Consider the following 19,925-nt stretch of genomic DNA (forward strand, 5'->3'; position numbering starts at 1 on the left):
CAAAGTGTTACAAGTATTAAGATTATATGATGTACATCATGTTAAAATAAATTAAGACAGATTTGGAGTATGCAGTTTTTAATTTTAATAAAATAGATAATTTCATATTACATAGAGAGCAAGTCCATCCACTCATTGTTGATAAAATTTTAGAAATATTTTCTATAAAAAGTTTAGGATCTGACTGGAAATGAATCCATTACAACATGATTTCTACAGGTACAGTGTTCTCATCCTCTTCCCCATTCTTATTAATTTTGAGAAATTTTAAAAATACAGAAAAATACAAAAAATAAGACAAGATATCCATATACCACAATCCAGAATCAACTAGTATCTTTATATTTATTTGAAGTCTTTTTAAAGAGAAATGAATATTTATATAAAAAGCTGAAGACCCCTTTAACCAATACCCTCCCCGCTCCCACACTCATTCCCTTTCCTTCTTGAGTCTACACAGCGGCGACCATCAACATCTGTATCCTTCCAAATCATTTCAAAAACATTTACATACATGTATGTATCCATTACCAGTATATAGTACTGAATTTTGTGAAGGAAGTTTGAATTAGAATTTACAATCATTGTACTGTATTGCATGCTGCAAATTAATTTCTCCTTCAACATTTTCCAGATGTTAATGTTAATATTTGTTGCATTTGACAGATATACAGTATTCTGTCAAGAATTTTCCATTTTGTTCCATTTCTGTCTACTACGTATCAAGCCGTGAATATCCTGGTATATATTTCCTGAGCATACATACTCATGAGAATTGCTAACCAGTTTTGAAGCTGTCACAGGAACGTATCCCTACTTCCCAAGGAAATAACCATTTAGAACACAGCCTTCTCATGTTCCTGTTTTTAATCTCTGTGGATTTTATTTTTGTATAGTTCATGCACTATTTTCTCCTCCTTGGAGAACAAATAACCTCCAAATCATTTTTTAAAATAGTCCCATCAGATCCTCGCCTGATGCTGTTTCTATCATATCCGAAATTCTAATAAATGCATAGATCTTTCTGGAATCTCTTCTGCTCTGCTGAATTAATACTAGAGTTTTATTTTATTTGTAGTTCATCATATCATCTGTGTTTGTCTTTGTTTTCAATACTTACAACTTATTTTTCCTATTACAGTGGTGAAAATCTCTAAGATGACAGCAATGGCTAATGGTTATGTTTCGTTTCCATTTTAGTGGAAATGTGTCTAAAGTTTCAATATTACCTCTGCTATAGGTTTTTTTGTAGGCTTTTTATCATATAAATGTCTTTCTCTTCGGTATGAATTCTCTCATGTCCCGTAAGTTTTTAATATTTGTTAGTTTACCTCATTCACGATCCTTTTGCTTCAGAGTGATTCTTTCTGATTCACTGAGTTGTAAATTCCTGATGAAAACTTTGCCATTTTCAAGGTATTTACAGGGCTTTTAATGAGTATGGATTTTCTGGTGTCTAATGTGGTGTGACTTCTGGCTAAAAGCTTTCCCACATTCACTACATTGATAAGGCTTCTTACCTGTGTGTATTCTCAAATGCAAAGCAAGGGTTGAGAATTGAGAGAAAGCTTTCCCACATTCATTGCAACCATAGGGTTTCTCACCTGTATGGCTTCTCACATGAACAGTAAGAGATGAACTCTGAGAGAAGGCTTTTCCACACACGTTGCATTCGTAAGGTTTATCTCCTGAATGAATTCTCACATGTACAATAAGTGATGTTCTTTGAGAGAAGGCTTTTCCGCATTCATTACATTCATAGGGTTTCTCTCCAGTGTGAATGTTTTGATGTTTTATGAGGTACTTCTTCTGGCCAAAAGCTGTTCCACATTCATTACATTTAAAGGGCTTCTCCCCAATATGGATTTTCTCATGCTCAGTAAGGTTTGATTTGCCACTAAAGGTTTTTCCACACTCCTTACACACAAAGGGCTTCTCTCCCGTGTGAGTTCTCTGGTGTCGGATGAGATTTGACTTTTGAATGAAAGCTTTCCCACAATCTTTACACTCAAAGGGTTTCTCTCCAGTGTGAATTTTCTGATGGGTAAGGAGGTTTTCCTTCTGGCTGAAAGATTTTCCACATTCATTACATTCAAAAAGCTTCTCTCCAGTATGGGTGTTCTGATGTTTAATGACATACTGCTTTTGGCTAAAGGCTTTTCCACATTCATTGCATTCAAAGGGTTTCTCTCTAGTATGAAAATGCTCATGCTCAGTGAGATTTGATTTGTGGCTGAAGACTTTCCCACATACCTTGCAAGCAAAGGGGTTTTCCCCACTATAAATTCTCTGCTGACTGAGTTGTGACATCTGAATGGAAGCTTGCCCACATTCACAAGTTTTCTTTCCAGTATGAATTTTTTGATGAATGAGAATTTACTTTTGGCTGAAGATATTTCCACATTTCTTACATTTATAAGGCTTCTCTGTGTATGGCCTTCAAATGCAAAGGAAAGGATAAGATTTGAGAGAAAATGTTATCATACTCAATACGTTCAAAGCTTTCTCTCCAGTATATATTTTCTAATATTTAATGATCTATTGCTGCATTCACTGGTTTCTCTCCAGCATGAATTTTTTGCTGTTCAGTGAGATTTGTCATCTAGCTAAAAGCTTTTCAATATTCCTTAGAAGGACAGTATTTCTCTTCAGCATGACTTCTACATTCAATGAGATGTGACATGCGAGTGTAAGTTTCCCCACACTCAATAAACTCATAGGGTTTCTCTCCAGTGTGAATGCTCTAATAAAAGAGAGGGCACAAACTTTTTAAACTGAAGGCATTTCCACACTGATTTCCACTTAAAGAGAATTAATACCATAAAGAATAAGCCAGAAGAATTCCAAGCTAATTAAAGTGATAATTCTTTCCTACACAACTTTTCTCATAATTCTGAATGTCTTTTGAACTGAAAACTCCAAAAAGGTGTGGCCTTAAACAATATAAAGTCTGAGATCAGAAGTACTTTTCTAATTTGCTTATATTCAGTTTTTTCTTCAGTCTGTACTTAAGATGGATGCAACTTGCCTCCAAAATCTTGTCACCTATCCATTCATCATCTTCTCAGGCTTCTTCTAAAATGGAGTACGGAACTCAAAACTTCAAAAAGATTTTGCCTTAAAAGATATAAAGTCTGAGATCAGAAGTACTTTTCTAATTTGCTTATATTCGCTGTTTTTTCTTCAGTCTGTACTTAAGATGGATGCAACTTGCCTCCCAAATCTTGTCCTATCTGTTCATCATCTTCTCAGGCTTCTTCTAAAATGGAGTACAAAGAATCATCATTTAAAGACATTAGTGTATAAAATGCTGAGAACTGTGGCTGGCACATGTTAAACACTCAATAAATAGTACCTTCATGTTATCATCACTATTATTTGTGAATTCTCCCATTATGTTTCTAGTAATAACATTTCAGATTGTGCTTTTGGGGGATTAACTCTGGCAGCCCATAGCCCAGTAGAAAAAGAATCAATGTGATCAATATCCCCAAACTTTGAGACGAGAATGTTTGTAGAGGTTATTTAGGAAGTCTTTAACATTTATGAATTCAAAGCTTAGATTACCCTAGAAAAATAATCTTTTCCATTTCAGAATTCAACAAATTGCCTAATAGTGAGGAACTGCTGAATAGGATAACAAGATGACCACATAAAAATGAGAAAGTCCAGCAGAGATGCTAAGAGAAATAACATTAATCTCTAAAAAAGGCAAAAGATCAACCATTAACTGCTTCCTCTAAAAATGCCATTAAAATGACAAGAAAAGGGAAAATGGTACAAATTCACAGGATGAAAGAATATGTAGACATCAGTATATAACCAACATTAACACATTTTTCAGTAATAGAAAACATATGGAAACTTTTCAGTGCAAAGCAGTTGGTACTACAGACTGGGATGCCAATATTAAGCAAGGTGGTTTATGCCACAAAAAAATCAGAAAAACTCAGGAAATGAAGGAAACTAAGTACAGGAGAACCCTAATAGTTGACCATCTCCCTATACTAACTATATCCTTAAGTTGACCTAATTTTCATAGACTGACATGCACGCCATGTACTTATCAGTACAGCAGGCCTAGTTCCTTGTTTTCCACCTCCGTAAGCTGACCAGTTTATTATAATCCCTTGGGTGGTCAATTTACAAAGGTTCTGCTGTATACTGAAATCAGTAGGATTAAATCTACACATAATATGATGGGAACCACAGTACCAGTCTGTAGCTGAGGCCAAAAAAATGTTGGCAACCAGATACATATACCTATTGAGTTGAATATGAGAGAACCCTTCTCTGGAAAAACTGAAAGGCTTGTGATCATTGGGATGCTCCTCCAAAATGTTAACTGGCACATGTGTCTACATTTCATTGGCCAAAACAAAGGAGTTGGCCATGGCTGAGTTCATTAGAGTAAGGTAGTATAATCCTTCTGCAGGGAGGAGACCAGTGGTCTGTTAGGCATTTTACTTTGTATCCACTGAAGCCTACCAGGTAACTAGAAGCACTTAAGACACCAGAAAAAGAAAAAAGCTTCTAATCATTTTTTAGTAAGTCATTGTTAAATATGATTTTGCAACAAATATTCCATATATATAAGATATCCACTAACATGAAAGTTGAAAACAAAAAAGAAAAGGAAAAAAACACTAGAACCAATTATAGACAGTTATGAGAAAATTTTTTATCAGTCAAATAGTTAAGAGTTTCGCAAACAGAAAAGTTCTCTTAGAACTAAGACAATGAGAGAGAGAAAAAAAGGGAAGATGAGGTAAAGATCAGAAAGACTGTTACCTCATTCTAGCAAACTCAGGCATGGACAGGTATCTTGGTTGGCAAATGATCAAAAGTGACAAATGTCATTTCCTGTAGAGGTTTTAATGACAAAAATCAGAAAAGATAAACCCAGAAAATGGCCAGGCATGGTGGCTCACGCCTGTAATCCTAACACTCTGGGAGGCAGAGGCAGACAGATTGCTTGAGCTCAGGAGTTTGAGACTAGCCTAAGCAAGAGCAAGACCCCATCTCTACTAAAAATAGAAAAGCTAGCCAGGCACTGTGGTAGGCACCTGTAGTCCTAGGTACTCTGAAGGCTAAGGAAAGAGGAACTCTTGAGCCCAGGAGTTTGAGGTTACTGTGAGTATGACATCATGGCACTCTATCCTGGGTGACAGAGTGAGAAAAAAAAAAAAAAAAGTCATTATCAAGTTATTTCTAACTTAAAAATGGATGAGTTATTTCCAGGAATTAATTTATAAGGGAAGGAAAGCAGAATTCAGGATTCTATAAGCCATTTCTAGTAGGAGGAGGGGGTGGCAAAATAAGCACAAGATGAATAAAACCTTTGATAAAGTAACATCACAGGTCATCAAAGCACAAAACAAGCAGAAGTGACAGAGAATTCTAAGAGGAATGATTCAAATATAACAAATAAATCCTTTCTTCTAAGATGGTAGAAGACATCTTTGCCTACTTTTTATTTCTGCGAAGGTGAAAAAAACCCCAAAAATTGTTGATGAAAGTAGAAGTAATTATAATTCCAACACTGTATGAGAAAGGATGTGAGTGGGCAGCTGCCACTGCTGTTCTGAGAAAGAACCCTCTTGCAGTATTCTCCAAAAAGAAAAAAAAAAAGCACAATCTCGGGCCAAATAATAGTTCCTGGTTTGCAACAATGGAATCTAGGAATGTAAGCTGCTTAAAGCAAGCCTAATGGACCCACTGGCATCCCTGAATGGAAGGGAGTGGAAGGCTTAATAAGGAAACACATGTACTTCCTTGAATAAAGCCACCTGTTATTTACAGTATGACAGGTTAGGTCACAACTTTCTATCTCCCTCAATTTCTGACTTGTGTATGTAATTGTCTACTCATGTGATCAACAGAAATGTCACAATTAACAAGTCTAAGAAATCTCCCAATCTATCTCTCAAACTCCTGTACACTTCCTTGTACACTCCTTGTACACTCTCTAAATAATCCATTTTCTTCCCAAAGCTTGGAGTCCTCAGTGACTCCCTTTTCTCTCATAACTCACAATCAGTTACTCCTTAAAACTATCTTAAGAATCTGACTACTTGTAACTTAAACTACCATCACTTTCTCACCTGGATGACTCCAATGGTTTCTAATTAATCTCCTGGCCTTGGTCCCCTATGTACCTTATTCTCTATAAGGTGGGCCAAATTATTCCTTTCAAAATGTACTTCAGATCTTACTACTTCTCTGGTCTTCCAAATCACTTAAAGACCAAAGCCTGTGATTTGGCCTGCCACCTAACCAAACCTACTCTCATTCCCTTTTGCTCACTCTCCTCCAGCCCACTGTTCTCATCACTACTCCCCGAACAGGACAGCTGTTCCTTCCAGCTGTTTCTTCTACCAAATTCCACATGCCCCAGTCCCATACTCTTCTGATATTTTAAAACAATTACCCTCTCAGTGAGCCCTTTCCCTAACCAACTTATTTAAAATTGTAACCGTTATCTGGCCTTCTTATGCCAGTTTTCCTTGCTTTACTTTTTTCCATAGCACCTATCACCTTATGATGGTTTGTATTTTTGTTTATTTACTACTCAGTCTGTCTTTCCCAATTACAACACAGCCCCTAGGGCAGCAGTTCTCAACCTGTGGGTCACAACTCACAGGAACTGTATTAAAGAGCCGCAAGAGTAGGAAGGTTGAGAACCACTGCCCTAGGGGGAAGGAAATTTTGACTGTTTTGACAGCTGACATTTCCTTACTATCTGAAATTTTACCTAATAAATATCAATCAATACTTGTTGAATATATAAATATACCACATTGGCAGAAATGTAAATGGGCTTGCTTCTTTTGCGGATAATATGCCTATTTCAATCAAATTATAAATACAACCCTGACCCAGAATTTCTACTCAACAGTAAATTACTATGTAATTGTATCTGCTTATCTCTGTGAAGCAACATAAACAAATATGCATACTTGCATCTTTACTAGCTAAGTGGGCAGAGACATTTTCTGCCATTTGAGAAGAACCTGTTTGTTATGTCTGAATCACAAGCATAGATGTTTGTTATGTCTGTTGCTCTGGTTTCTGACAGTGCAAGTCTTCAATAACACACACCTGAAACAACCTAAACAGCCACTGATAGGAGACAGGTTAAATAAATTATGAAGTTAATAAAGATTTCTCTCCAAGAAAAAAACTATGTACACAACAGAATATAAACCACTGCATATATGAAAAGGAAAAATGAAAGCTTATATATACATATTTGCAGCATAAATATATAAGCCAGTTTATTCATAAACCACTGCACGGAGAATACACGACAAACTCTTAAATCACTGCATCTTTGAGAAGGAACTGTAGAACTAAGGGTCAGAGGTGAGAGACAATTTTGTCAAATACTTTTTTTTTCAAGACAGAGTGTCACTATGTAGCCCTTGGTAGAGTGGCGTGGCATCACAGCTCACAGCAACCTCAAACTCTTGGGCTTAAGTGACTCTCTTGCCTTAGCCTCCCAAGTAGGTGAGACTAGCCCCCCACAACACCTGGCTATTTTTTTGTTGCAGTTGTCATCGTTTAGCAGGTCCAGGAGGGGCTTGAACCCGCCAGCCTTGGTGTCATGTGCCTGGCGCCCTAGTCACTGAACTACGGGCACCGAGCCTACCACATAATTTTTTTTTTTTGTCGAGTCAGAGTTCTACCCTATGCCCTGGAGCAGCATGCAAGGGCACTGTAGCTCACTGCAACCTCAGACTCAGGCTGTGGGCATCTTGCTGCCTCAGCCTCCAAAGCCTGGCTGAGTTTTTCCATTTTTTCATGAGTCGGGGTGTCACTCTCGCTCAGACAAGCCTTGAACTCCTGAACTTAAGCAATCCTCCTACCTCAGCCTCCCACAGTGCTGGGATTACAGGCATGAGCCATTGCGTCCAGCTACATATACTTTTATATTAAAAAAATTTTATGACCAGTTGAGGTGGTTCACGCCTGTAATGCTAGCACTCTGGGAGGCTGAGGAGGGTGGATAGCTTGAGCTCACAAATTCAAGACCAGCCTGAGCAAAAACGAGATCCTGTCTCTACTAAAAACAGAAAAACTGGGGCAAGAGGATTGCTTGAGCCCAAGAGTTGGAGGTTTCTGAGCTATGATGCCATGGCACTTTACCCAGGGCAACAGCTTGAGACTCTTAACTCAAAAAAAAAAAAAAAATGTTTTTTGTATAAGTTCATGTATTTTATGTATATATAAATGTTTGTTTGTGTTTCTAGAAACGGGGTCTCACTATGTTGCCCAAGTTGGCCTTAAATTCCTGGCTTCAAGTGATCCTTCCTCCTCGTCATCCCACAGTACTGGGATTACAGGCATGAGCTACCATACCTGACCTTCGTGTATTATATTTAAAAAACAAACACGCGCCTACACATATCCATATACACACCCACACATTCTAAGTAAAAGTCAGAAACTTAAGAAAGAGATGCATAGGCGGGAGAGGAAGGAGGCAGAGGAAGTTTATTGATCTATGATGGGAGAGGTAGATAGAAGAAGAAAAGGAAGCATGAATACTAATGTAAAATTAACTCTGAAGCATTTAGGCACTGAAAGAACAAAAGAAAGTGGTAAGTAATAAAAAGGAATGTAAACATCAGATGATGTAAGATTTAAGAGCGATAGGGTGGCGCCTATGTCTCAGCGGGTAGGATGCCGACCCCATATACCAAGGGTGGCGGGTTCAAACCTGAGCGAACCCGGCCAAACTGCAACAACAACAACAACAAAATAGCTGGGTTGGGTGGTGCCTGTGGCTCAAAGGAGTAGGGTGCTGGCCTCCTATATAGAGGTGGCAGGTTCAAACCTGGCATCTGCCAAAAACTGCAAAAAAAAAAAAAAAAAAAATAGCTGTTGTGGTGGGTGCCTATAGTCCCAGCTACTTGGGAGGCTGAGGCAAGAGAATCGCCTAAGCCCAGGAAGTTGGAGGTTGCTGTGAGCTGTGACACCACAGCACTCTACCAAGGGTGATAAAATGAGACTGTCTCTAAAAAAAAAGACTGAAGAGCTATAAAGGACAGTGCAGGAGGAAAGGAGTCTTACACATGGAGGGATGTAATGCTGGGCATAAGAACCAAGGAGAAAAATCACAACAGAGGCAATAAAAATGAAGTACAAAGTGTGACATCGGAACAGAATAGAGCTAAGAGGGGCACCTGCTTCTCTAGAATCTAAAGAAAGGAGTCCTGAAACAGAAAAAAATTATAACTGCAAATGTCAATCAGGTATTTAAAATTTTCACACCAAGTGATACTCCAAAGACTAGACCTGCAAGAAAATGTCCTTAGAAGCATTTCAGAGGGTGTAAACATTGACTGAACAACTGCAACTTGCCTAGTCATCACTGACTCACCTGGACAGATTTCCTTTCTACTTCCTTCCCCACTATATAGTTAGTCGTCTTGCTTCAATGGAGGATCACGTTTGGTTTGGTCACTTTATAACCTGATACTGGAGAAATGACATAGCATGACAATGTTAATGCTGGGGTCAAAGTACCATCCTAGAACTCAAGACTGAGCTCCGGGGCAAGGATGAAGATGCAGTTTCCAAGGATGCCCAAGGATGTGCCCTGTGAAACAGAACAAAGTAATATGATCTTTTACATCAGAGACTAAAGCATACACAATCGTGCAGCAAAGGGACTAGAACCATTTGAATCCTAAATTTCAAAGCCATGATCATTAAACCATTCAAAGTATCCACACATCCAGAAATACGGGAAGAAAGGGAAAATTAACTTTCAGAATTTTACTTACATAAGGGAAGCTGTTCATTCCTTGCGTAACTGACTGCTAGCACCACTAGTATTGTGCTCTAGTTCCACCCTCCTACATAGGTTCCTAAGATTTTAACCAAGGCCCTTATTCCTGGATAAATTCACTATAATAACACACGCCTATCAGAACTAAGCCACGTGGATACAAGGTATAGGAAGCTGTTCTGACAGTATTCAAGAATAAAAATGCTAAAGTTTTCCAGGATTTACCTTGTTTGTATTATATTCTAAGTGAATTCATATCACATTAGAAATGTCCTATCTATTCATTTAAAAAACATTTTTAAGCCAGGGGCAGAAAACAGTCTCAGGCTACTAGGGAAGCAGGAAGACTGAGTGAGCTCAAGAATTGAAGATTACAATGTGCTACAAACAACTGTGCCTATGAACTGCCAGTGCTTTCCAGAAAAAAAAGAACATTTTAAATCAATAAAAAACATTATTGGGATGACTAACCAAATTTGAATATGGACTCTGAATTATAAGAGTAACATTGATAGTAAATTTCCTGATTTTGATCACTGTACTGTGATTATAAATGTTTTTGTTCTTAGAAAATTCACACTGAGGGCGGCGCCTGTGGCTCAGTGAGTAGGGCGCCAGTCCCATATGCCGGAGGTGGCGGGTTCAAACCCAGCCCCGGCCAAAAAAAAAAAAAAAAAACACAAAAAAAAAATAAATAAAAAAAAAAAGAAAATTCACACTGAAGTTTGTTTTTTTTGAGCCAGAGTTTCACTATGTCACCCTCAGTAGAGTACCATGGCATCATAGCTCACAGCAGCCTCAAACTCTTGGGCTTAAGCGATTCTCTTGCCTCAGCCTCCCAAGTAGCTGGGACTATAGGTGCCCACCACAATGCCCAGCTATTTTTTTGGTTGTAGAGTCTGATTTAAACGTGATGCACACGAGAAATACGAGAAGGTGAATTGGCTGAAAACAACTTGCAGGAAGAAGATCAAGTTTCATTTTCTGTATATTCGGTATAAGATTTCTGAAGAACACGAGGGCAGATATAGCCATTAGGCATTTGAAAATACAGATGAAGAGCTCAGAACAGGCCTAGAATGGAAATGGGAATTTGCCAGTTATCAGATAATTACTGCTGCTGAAGCTACAGGTAGAATGTTGAGTGACTGCTTATACAAAATATACTGAAAATATCAAGATGTTCAAGGACAGAATCATGAGAATACAAAAGTAAAGAAGGAAAGTTTTCTAAGAGTGTGGGTGTTGTGGCAGGTGCCTGTAGCCCCAGCTACTTAGGGGGCCGAGGCAAAGTCTGAGGTTGCTGTGAGCTGTGACACTACGGCACTCTACCAAGGGTGATATAGTGTCTGTCTCAAAAAAAAAAAAAAAAAAAAAAAAAAAAAATAGCCAGGTGTGGTGTTGCATGCCTCCAGTCCTAACTCAGGAAGGGTAAGGTAGGAGAAACACTTGAGTCCAGGAGTTCAAGGTAGAAAGGTTACAGTGAGCTATTATCAGACTACTGAACTCCAGCCTTATCGAAAGAACAAGACTCCATCTTTGAAAAAAAGGGGGAAAAACAACCCACAATTATAAAGCCTCAATAATAATAAAAAACCAATATTGGTACATGAATGCAGACTGGAAGATGGATGAGAATGTGAAGTTCAGGAACAGACCAAAAAAATGCAACAATCTGGTTGATCAAAGTGGCATCTTTTGTGTGTGTGAGACAGTTTTATTTTGTTGTCCTCGGTAGAGTGCTATGGCATCATAGCTCAAAGCAACCTCAAACTCTTGGGTTCAAGTGATTCTCTTGCCTCAGCCTCCAGGCGCCCACAACAACGCCCGGCTATTTTTTTTAGAGACAAGGTCTCACTCTGGCTCAGGCTTGTCTTGAACCTGTGAGGTCAAGCAATCCACCCACCTCAGCCTCCCAGAGTGCTAGGATTACAAGCGTGAGTCGCCTTTATAAACAGTTTCTAAAAGGAAAAGGCATCCCACAGAAAAATGGGGGGAAAAGGGTACAAATAGGCAGTTTCCAGATTAATCCATGTGGCCCTTTAAACATAAGACATTCATTCTCACTGATTTCTAGGGGTTTAAAGTAAACCTATATTGAGTTGTCAAGTGTTACTTATAGTTTAGGTCAAAAAAATAAAAAATTGAACACCATACACTGATGATTGAAGTTCTAGGGGAAAAAGTGCTCTTACACACTGCCAGTGGGAATATAGGTACTTACCTACTAGGCAATTCCACTTGTCACCATCAACTTTAAAGATATGCCTGCATAAAATGACACAGATCAAAAAAGTTATTCATCACTGCATTGTTAGTGAAAACTAAGGAGTGGAAATAATACAAATATTCCACGACAAGGAACTGAGTCAACTATGGTACATTCACACAATGGCATCTTATTCATACAGCAGTCAAAAAGAAAAAAACGATAATAATTAGGAAGGGACATTTGGAGGGTGGTGCCTGTGGCTCAAAGGAGTAGGGCGCCAGCCCCATATACCAGAGGTGGCGGGTTCAAACCGAGCCCCAGGCCAAAAACTGCAAAAAAAAAAAGGACATTTGGGTTGGCACAAGTAGCTCATACCTGTAATCCCAGCACTCTGGGAGGCTGAGGCAGGTGAAATGCTTGAGCTCACGAGTTTGAGACCAGCCTGAGCAAAAGGGAGACCCCGTTTCTACTAAAAGTAAAAAAACTAAGGCAAGAGGATTGCTTGAGCCCAAGAGTTGGAGGTTGCTGTAAGCTTTAACACCATGGCACTCAACCCAGGGCAACAGCTTGAGACTCTGCCACAAAAAACAAAAAAGGGACATCTGCAAGACATATTAAAGAGCAACAAGATATGAAGTATACAGGGCGGCGCCTGTGGCTCAGTCGGTAGGGCGCCGGCCCCATATACCGAGGGCGGCAGGTTCAAACCCGGCCCCGGCTGAACTGCAACCAAAAAATAGCTGGGTGTTGTGGCGGGCACCTGTAGTCCCAGCTACTTGGGAGGCTGAGACAAGAGAATCACTTAAGCCCAGGAGTTGGAGGTTGCTGTGAGCTGTGTGACGCCATGGCACTCTACCGAGGGCCATAAAGTGAGACTCTGTCTCTACAAAAAAAAAAAAAAAAAAGATATGAAGTATACAAGGTGAAGTGTATATGGTAAACAACCTTTACCGTAAGGAGGGTGGGGAACAGAAGTGAAGAAAAACATATGCTAGTCACCTAACAAGCAAAAACCCATTTGAAGGATAAATAAGAAACAAACAAGAAACTATGTTCACGGGACAAAGAAAATTGGGGGAGGAGAGCAGAATGAAGTATCTCTCTGTAAGATATATTTTTGTTGAAAAATCATAAAAATGAATTACTTGTTTTTTTTTTTTTTTGTAGAGACAGAGTCTCACTTTATGGCCCTCGGTAGAGTGCCGTGGCCTCACACAGCTCACAGCAACCTCCAACTCCTGGGCTTCAGCGATTCTCTTGCCTCAGCCTCCCGAGTAGCTGGGACTACAGGCGCCCGCCACAACGCTCGGCTATTTTTTTGTTGCAGTTCAGCCGGGGCCGGGTTTGAACCCACCGCCCTCAGTATATGGGGCTGGCGCCTTACCAACTGAGCCACAGGTGCCACCCAAAAAAAATAAGTAATCAAATTCATTTTCTTAAGAAAACCTGTTGCTTAACTTAAATGAACCCAACTGTATATTAATTTAGTAACAATTCCTCAGAGAAAGGATATCAAGTAACTTTAGAATAGAGATCTTCTCTTTAACTCTGTATCTTTAGTGAGATACATTCTTTCTTTTTTTATTTTTTTCTTGAGACAGAGTTTAGAGTACCTTGGTGTCACAGCTCACAGCAACCTCAACCTCTTGGACTTAGGCAATTCTCATGCTTCAGCCTTCCAAGTAGCTGGGACTCCAGGCACCCGCCACAATGCCCAGCTATTTTTGTTGTTATTGCAGTTGTCACTGTTGGTTTTTTAGCTGGCCCAGGCCAGGTTCCAACCTGCCAGCCTCATGTACATGGCTGGCGCCCTATCCACTGAGCTATCGGCACTGCCTAGTGAGATACATTCTAAGGACAAAAATAGCTACATATATTAAGTATATTAAAGAAATTTTTAACATGATACAGTATTTTATGGTTACTACTAGTATTGGTATGATATTGAGGTAATTTTCTTTATATTGCAAGGACAAAGTTAAGTACTTATGGTAACTTGTTTTCAAAATTTTTACTATAAAATGTAGCTAGAAGCTAAGAATTTAGGGGAAAATACCACACCATTTAAAAAGAATTAGAAATAGTAATATGAACTCATGATTTTTAAAAATCCTGGCCTTAATACAATGTTATCCCTGGGCAATGAACACACCTTAGATAATGTTCTCTAATACCATTCTCCAATAAAGGAACCAGAACCCCCTGGAGAAATGGTCAATTCCAGGTCTAGAAAGGAAGGCACAGGTGAGCCTGGAGTGTATGAAAGCTTTCAGAGACAAAAATGATGCTAAGTCAAAATGAAACGAGAGATGGCTTTGAGGAATGGCTACTGGCATCAAAAAATGTAGCTGACTAGAGCACACTAAATATTTATACAACTTTAGAATGATGCTTAAAAAAATGAAAAAGTCAGGAAAAATTTGGTAAGATTTGAGGTAATCAAATAAACATAAAAGGAATGAGAAGACCAGATAATCTTCACTTTACAAGCCCTGTAGATATTTACTCATTCAACCATGCATTATTTATTGGTGCTAAAATTATCCATTAAATGACTGACAGGAAATGGACCAAAATAAAACTACGCAGATTACATTTTAGTCCTAATGGGAAATAAATAATCACTAATGATGGACCAGGCACATATTATGTCTCTCCTGTTGTGATGCAATTTCAAATAGATAAGATCACTTCTAATGTATTCTGGACAAAAATGAATCACAGTTAGAATTTTTTTTTAAATGTCACCAGAGATTCTGAATTAGAACCATGAGAAAGTAACCATCCCAGAAATCAAAGAACAAACCTCATGAAAGAAGTATGTTTCTAACAATAAATGTAACTTTAACACAGAACTCTAACTTCTTCATTCCAGTTAAGGTAGGAAATGTCCAAGCCGGTGCGGGCCTGGAATCTCAGCTACTTGGAGGCAGAAGCAGGACTGAACTGAGAAGTTTGAGATCAGCCTGAGAAACATAGCAAGGCCTACTCCCATCTTTTTCTTTTAAGGAAATTTAAAAAAAAACTCTTTAGGCTCGGTGCTGGTAGCTCTGTGATTAGGGCACCCGCCACATACACAGAGGCTGGCGGGTTTGAGCCCAGTCTGGGCCTGCTAAACAACAGTAACAACTACAACAAAAAAATAGCCCAGTGTTGTGACGGGCGCCTGTCCTCCCAGCTGCTTGAGAGGCTGAGGCAAGAGAATCACTTAAGCCCAAGGGTTTGAGGTTGCTGTGAGCTGTAATGCCACAGCACTCTACTGGGGGTGACATAGTGAGACTCTGTCTCAACAACAACAAAAACAACTCTTTAAAGTTAAAAATTTAAGATATATATTAATATGAAGACAGTTAATGAACTAATATGTGCCCACACAAGAGAAAAACTCAATTCAAGTTGGGAGGTGGGGGGTGAAGAGGGAGGGGGCTTGGTGTGCTCTCACCCAGGGGGCACAATGTAAAGGACATATGGCACACCTCCTTGGGGGAAGGACTACAACAGGGACCCACCAAAGGAAAACAGCAAACATGGTAACCTAATCGTTTGTACTCTCATGTTAATCCAAAATTTAAATAGCATTTAAAATTTTTTAAATGTGTCACACCTGGGTGCCCACCTACCACACCTCAACTGCTTTACTTTTCTCTGATCTTTACTAGCTATTGTAGCTTGTCTGTTTTTCCAAATGGAATTCTGAATCAGCTTATTGAGTTCCAAAGGAAAAAACCTGTCCATACTTTTATTAGGATCACATTAAATTAATAAAGTTACTTAAGTCACACACACTTCTTTAGGTCTCATGGTATTATCTATTCACATATGACCCTTAGAGTAGTATTTATTTTAAAGTTATTTTATAATAGTCTTGCACATTTCTTAAATTTATTCAATATTTTATCATTTTGTTATTGTAAATATTAGTTTTCTTCAGTTATGTATTCTAAGTAGTTCTGTTTGCAAATCTGAAAGCTATTTATATGGAGAATTTTAGTACCCAACTACTTTAGCTTTTTATTATTTAAAACTATGTGAAAGACGACTGTGGGTGATTTCCTCAGAAAATACATCTTAGCAAACAGAAGTAGTTTTCTCCATAGTAGCCCACAAAATGCATACAATCCGAGAAATTTCGATTCACTAAGGAATTAGGACACTTGGGATTTAGTCCAGTCTCATGGATAAACACTGAACAACTAAGATTTCTTCAAGAAACGAGGCTAACCGTGCCTAACCTAGAACGCTTGGCTCCCTAATCCTTGGGTGTTCTGCTTTCTAATGCACTGCTTCTCAAAATGTAACGCTGTTAAGTTTAAGGCTTCGCCTAACAGCCCTATTAAAGTATCTCAAAGACTGGCAATTTGAACAGTCTGAAGCAGCCACTCGTAGAGGAAAAGTTTTTAAAATATTCTTGTCTAAAAAAAATCACGGTAATTTACATCCTACCCCAATTAAAAAGAAATGCCTTTTCATATAGAAATCCATTTTTAAATTATTCATCATTTACGTTTTCCACCCCATCGAATGTTCAAGTGAAACAGATGCTCCGAGAAGATGGCACCGTCGTAATTACCAACACTTCCGACCAGGGAAGTGCGGCTCGCACATTATACCTCAACGCTGGTCTCCCACATCTCCTTCTTAGGCACAACCACACATAATCCCGCACCCACGGTTTCATATTCACTCAATCCCAAACACCAGGTCAAACTTTGCGGTCAAACTCAGGGTCACACACGCTCAAACCCGCTTCAGAGGCCCCCACCTCCGCCCACACGTAGGCCAGGAGTTCTTGGACCGATTCCCTACCCTCGCGCCGCACCCTTAGAGACCGGGAATCCTCCCCATCAACCTCCCCAGCCCGACCGACCCGAGACGCCCAGATCCCACCTCCTACTTTTGCGCCACGTGGAACCAGGGGCCGTACTGACCCGCGGACAAAGACCAAAATGTCCACTCGGTGCGCTGCGCCTGCGCACTCCAAAGACGAACGAGCACTCCCAGAAGTCTCCGCGACGCGGACCAGCTCTGTCAGCGCGGCCAGGCACAGGCTGGTGTGTGCTTACCTTCCTCCACCAGCGATGGGGCTTTTCTGGTCTTGGACTACACTTCCCATAAGGCATTGCTGGTCGACTTCTGGTTCTCTGTATCCGCCCTTCCCCCCCTTAAACTTGGCTGCTTCTTCCTGTGATTACATATGGGAAGTTATGCTTCCTTGGAGTCCGATGAGCTCAAGCCTACTGGGAGCTTTGGGGTGGGAGCTATTTGGCCCCGCAACAGCTACCTTTTGAAGCCTCCCAGACTCAGTGTCAAAACCGGCCATGCCCAGACTCAGAGATAAGCGGACGCCATCTTGTCCGAGCCCGGTCTGGCTCTGGACTACTTTTCCCAGGGTCCACAGCGGCCCGACATTACGCCTCGCTTAACGCCGTGGCGAAATCATTACCTCCGTAAGGACCCGGACGCGACCAGGGGAGGCAGAAGGTGAGGGGTCTGGGAGTCCGGGGCGGGGACGGGGCGTGTCCCGGGCCTTGGGTCTGTGCGCGCAGGCAGGAGCGGGCTGTGGATACGCGATTGTAATTGTGTCTTTGATTGTGACTTTGTGTCCCGATGTGGGTACCGTGAGTGTGCGGTTGTACCCGCCTGTCTCCAGGGTGTATGTCTAATTGTTTTTGTGTAACCATGTATGATACTCTATATCGGGGTGTAAGATCATTGTGACTGTAGGGGTGACACTGGGTGCTGTTGTCTATCGTTGCCTGTACGTCTCGTTCCTTGGGGTGTGAGTGTAACTGTTGTGCTCGTGCAGGTGTCTGTGCGGTTATGATTGCATGTGTGCAAGGTGGGTGTATGTTTGGGTTGTATGACATTGTGGCCGTGTGTGTCACTGTGTGCATTTGCCATATGCCTGTGATTATGTGGTAACATGGCGTGTATATTCCTCTTGCGTCCCTTGGAGGGGGTGAGAAATGGTAACTTTTTAAGCGTGTTGTGCGGGTGTGGGATTTCTTTGGGTCATTGTGTCCAAGAGTAAATGTTGAGATATGACTGGGTGATGTAAAGTATCAATGATGTGTGTGTCCCCGAGAAGGTGTCTGTGATTATATAGAGGATTTTGGGGTGTTTTGCCCGTGACTATATGTGGGAGTGACTGTATCACAGTGGTAATTAGATTGTGTGACTATGTCTTAGTGGGTGTGTGATTGTGACTCTGTGTGAGGGTATGGAGGTGTCTTTGACTATGTGGTTGTGTCCTTGTGTGTCTCAAGAGTGGATGTGTGGAACCGTGCCTGTGGCTCAATGGGTAGCATGCTGGCCCTGTATACCGAGGGTGGAGGGTTCTAACCCAGCCCTGGCCAAACTATAACAAAAAATAGGCGGGCGTTGTGGTGGGCGCCTGTAGTCCTGGCTACTCAGGAGGCTGAGGCAAACGAATCACCTAAGCCCAATAGCTGGAAGTAGCTGTGAGCTGTGATGCCATGGCACTCTACCAAGGGCGACAAAGTGAGAGACAATCTGTCTCAAAAAAAAGAGTGGATGTGTGTGGTTATGTTTGTGTGACATTGTGACCATTTGTACAGCACCAAGTGTGCCAGGGACTCCAGTGCTCTGATCCCTTCAGAACCTATGAAGTCAGAGATTCTCATCCTGGACAGTAATGACCTCAGCCTTTCCGGGTGATTTTGGGATTGGTTAGGTTGACCAGTTTTCTCTGACCTCCTTCCTCTGGTCATTCACGATTCCTTTCTTTTAATTCTTCTCCAAGAAACATGCTATTGCACATCCAAAAGCTAAGTTCAAGGTATATCAAATTTTATTCTTGTTTCTGTGAAGCCCTTCTTGATTTTCAATGGATGCTTTTCTTTCCTTCTGAAATTTCTTGTAATAGAACCACCACCCCTTCCCACCACCTCCACCCTTTCCCAACCATCCCTATGAAAGTAAACTGGTCTCCACTATTTGCCATTAGAGTAATTTACTGGGTGCCTGGAAGATAGATTGAAAGGCCCTTATCCTCCCTGCTCCCCGTTCATTTAAAATTTTGTCTTTCTTTTAGACTTTAAAATGTTAGAAAAATAGAATTTCCATATAGTCTTAATTCAGCTTCTCCATATATTAGTATATTATATAATCACAGTACATGATCAAAATCAGGAGATTAATGTCAATATACTACTATTAACTAATCTACAACCTTATTCAGATTTTATCAATATCCCTTAATGTCATATTTCTGGAGCAGGATCCAATCCAGTATTATATTGTTGCAGTTTAGCTGATACGTATACTTGGTCTTTTTTGATCTGGCATAATTCTTCTTTTTTTCTATTTTTTGAGACAGAGTGTCACTTTGTCACCCTTGGGAGAGTGCTGTGGCATCATAGCTTACAGCAACCTCAAACTCTTGGGCTCAGGACGGTGCCTGTGGCTCAGTTAGTAGGGCGCGGGCCCCATATACCAAGGGTGGCGGGTTCAAACCTGCCCCTGGCCAACTGCAACAACAACAGAAAAAAATAGCCAGGCAGCATGGTGGGTGCCTGTAGTCCCAGCTACTTGGGAGGCTGAGGCAAGAGAATCGCCTAAGCCCAAGAGTTGGAGGTTGCTGTGAGCTGTGATGGTACAGCACTCTACAGAGAGCAACAAAGTGAGACTCTTGTCTCTAAAAAAAAAAAAAAACTCTTGGGCTCAAGTGATCCCCTTGCCTCAGACTTCTGAGCAGCTGGGACTACAGGCGCCCGCCCAGTTGGTTTTTTTTAGAGGCAGGGCTCTTGCTCTTGCTCTTGCTCAGGCTGGTCTCAAACCCGTGAGCTCAGGCAATCCACCCGCCTTGGCCTCCCAGAGTGCTAGGATTACAGGCATGAGCCACCATGCCCGGCGGTCTTCCATCTTTCTATATCTTCCATGGTCTTGACACTTTTG

At 40.6% G+C, this 19,925-nt stretch overlaps 2 protein-coding genes across 15 annotated transcripts in view; one reads left to right on the plus strand and one right to left on the minus strand.

The window, feature by feature from the left end:
• The window catches only part of ZNF565 (zinc finger protein 565), an 80,872-nt gene that overhangs the window by 28,959 nt on the left and 31,988 nt on the right, over nt 1-19,925 (plus strand). For 2 of the 6 annotated variants that reach the window (XM_053603952.1, XM_053603953.1), the window contains exon 1: nt 17,390-17,489. The exons of 1 other annotated variant lie outside the window; for it this stretch is intronic. The gene's annotated coding sequence lies outside the window, so the exon portion shown is untranslated. Of the gene's footprint in view, nt 1-17,389; nt 17,490-19,925 lie in introns of those variants that run through there. 3 more of the 6 variants (XM_053603956.1, XM_053603954.1, XM_053603957.1) reach the window with 2 other exon arrangements.
• On the minus strand, nt 76-17,031 carry ZNF146 (zinc finger protein 146). 9 transcript variants are annotated; one of them, XM_053603999.1, is made up of 5 exons: nt 16,896-17,022; nt 12,021-12,064; nt 9,386-9,477; nt 4,792-4,863; nt 76-3,259 (listed from the first exon to the last, which is right to left on the minus strand). In XM_053603999.1, exon 5 carries the CDS (start codon nt 2,308-2,310, stop codon nt 1,432-1,434), a length of 879 nt encoding a protein of 292 aa, XP_053459974.1. In that variant the 5' UTR covers nt 2,311-3,259; nt 4,792-4,863; nt 9,386-9,477; nt 12,021-12,064; nt 16,896-17,022; the 3' UTR covers nt 76-1,431. The 9 variants fall into 9 exon arrangements, with proteins under 9 accessions (XP_053459974.1, XP_053459971.1, XP_053459980.1 ...); XM_053603996.1 differs by lacking the exon at nt 4,792-4,863 and having other exon boundaries at nt 16,896-17,031; XM_053604005.1 differs by lacking the exon at nt 4,792-4,863 and having other exon boundaries at nt 76-3,075.

This window comes from Nycticebus coucang, chromosome 10 (assembly GCF_027406575.1).
Source record: "Nycticebus coucang isolate mNycCou1 chromosome 10, mNycCou1.pri, whole genome shotgun sequence".
Classification (NCBI taxonomy): domain Eukaryota; kingdom Metazoa; phylum Chordata; class Mammalia; order Primates; family Lorisidae; genus Nycticebus; species Nycticebus coucang.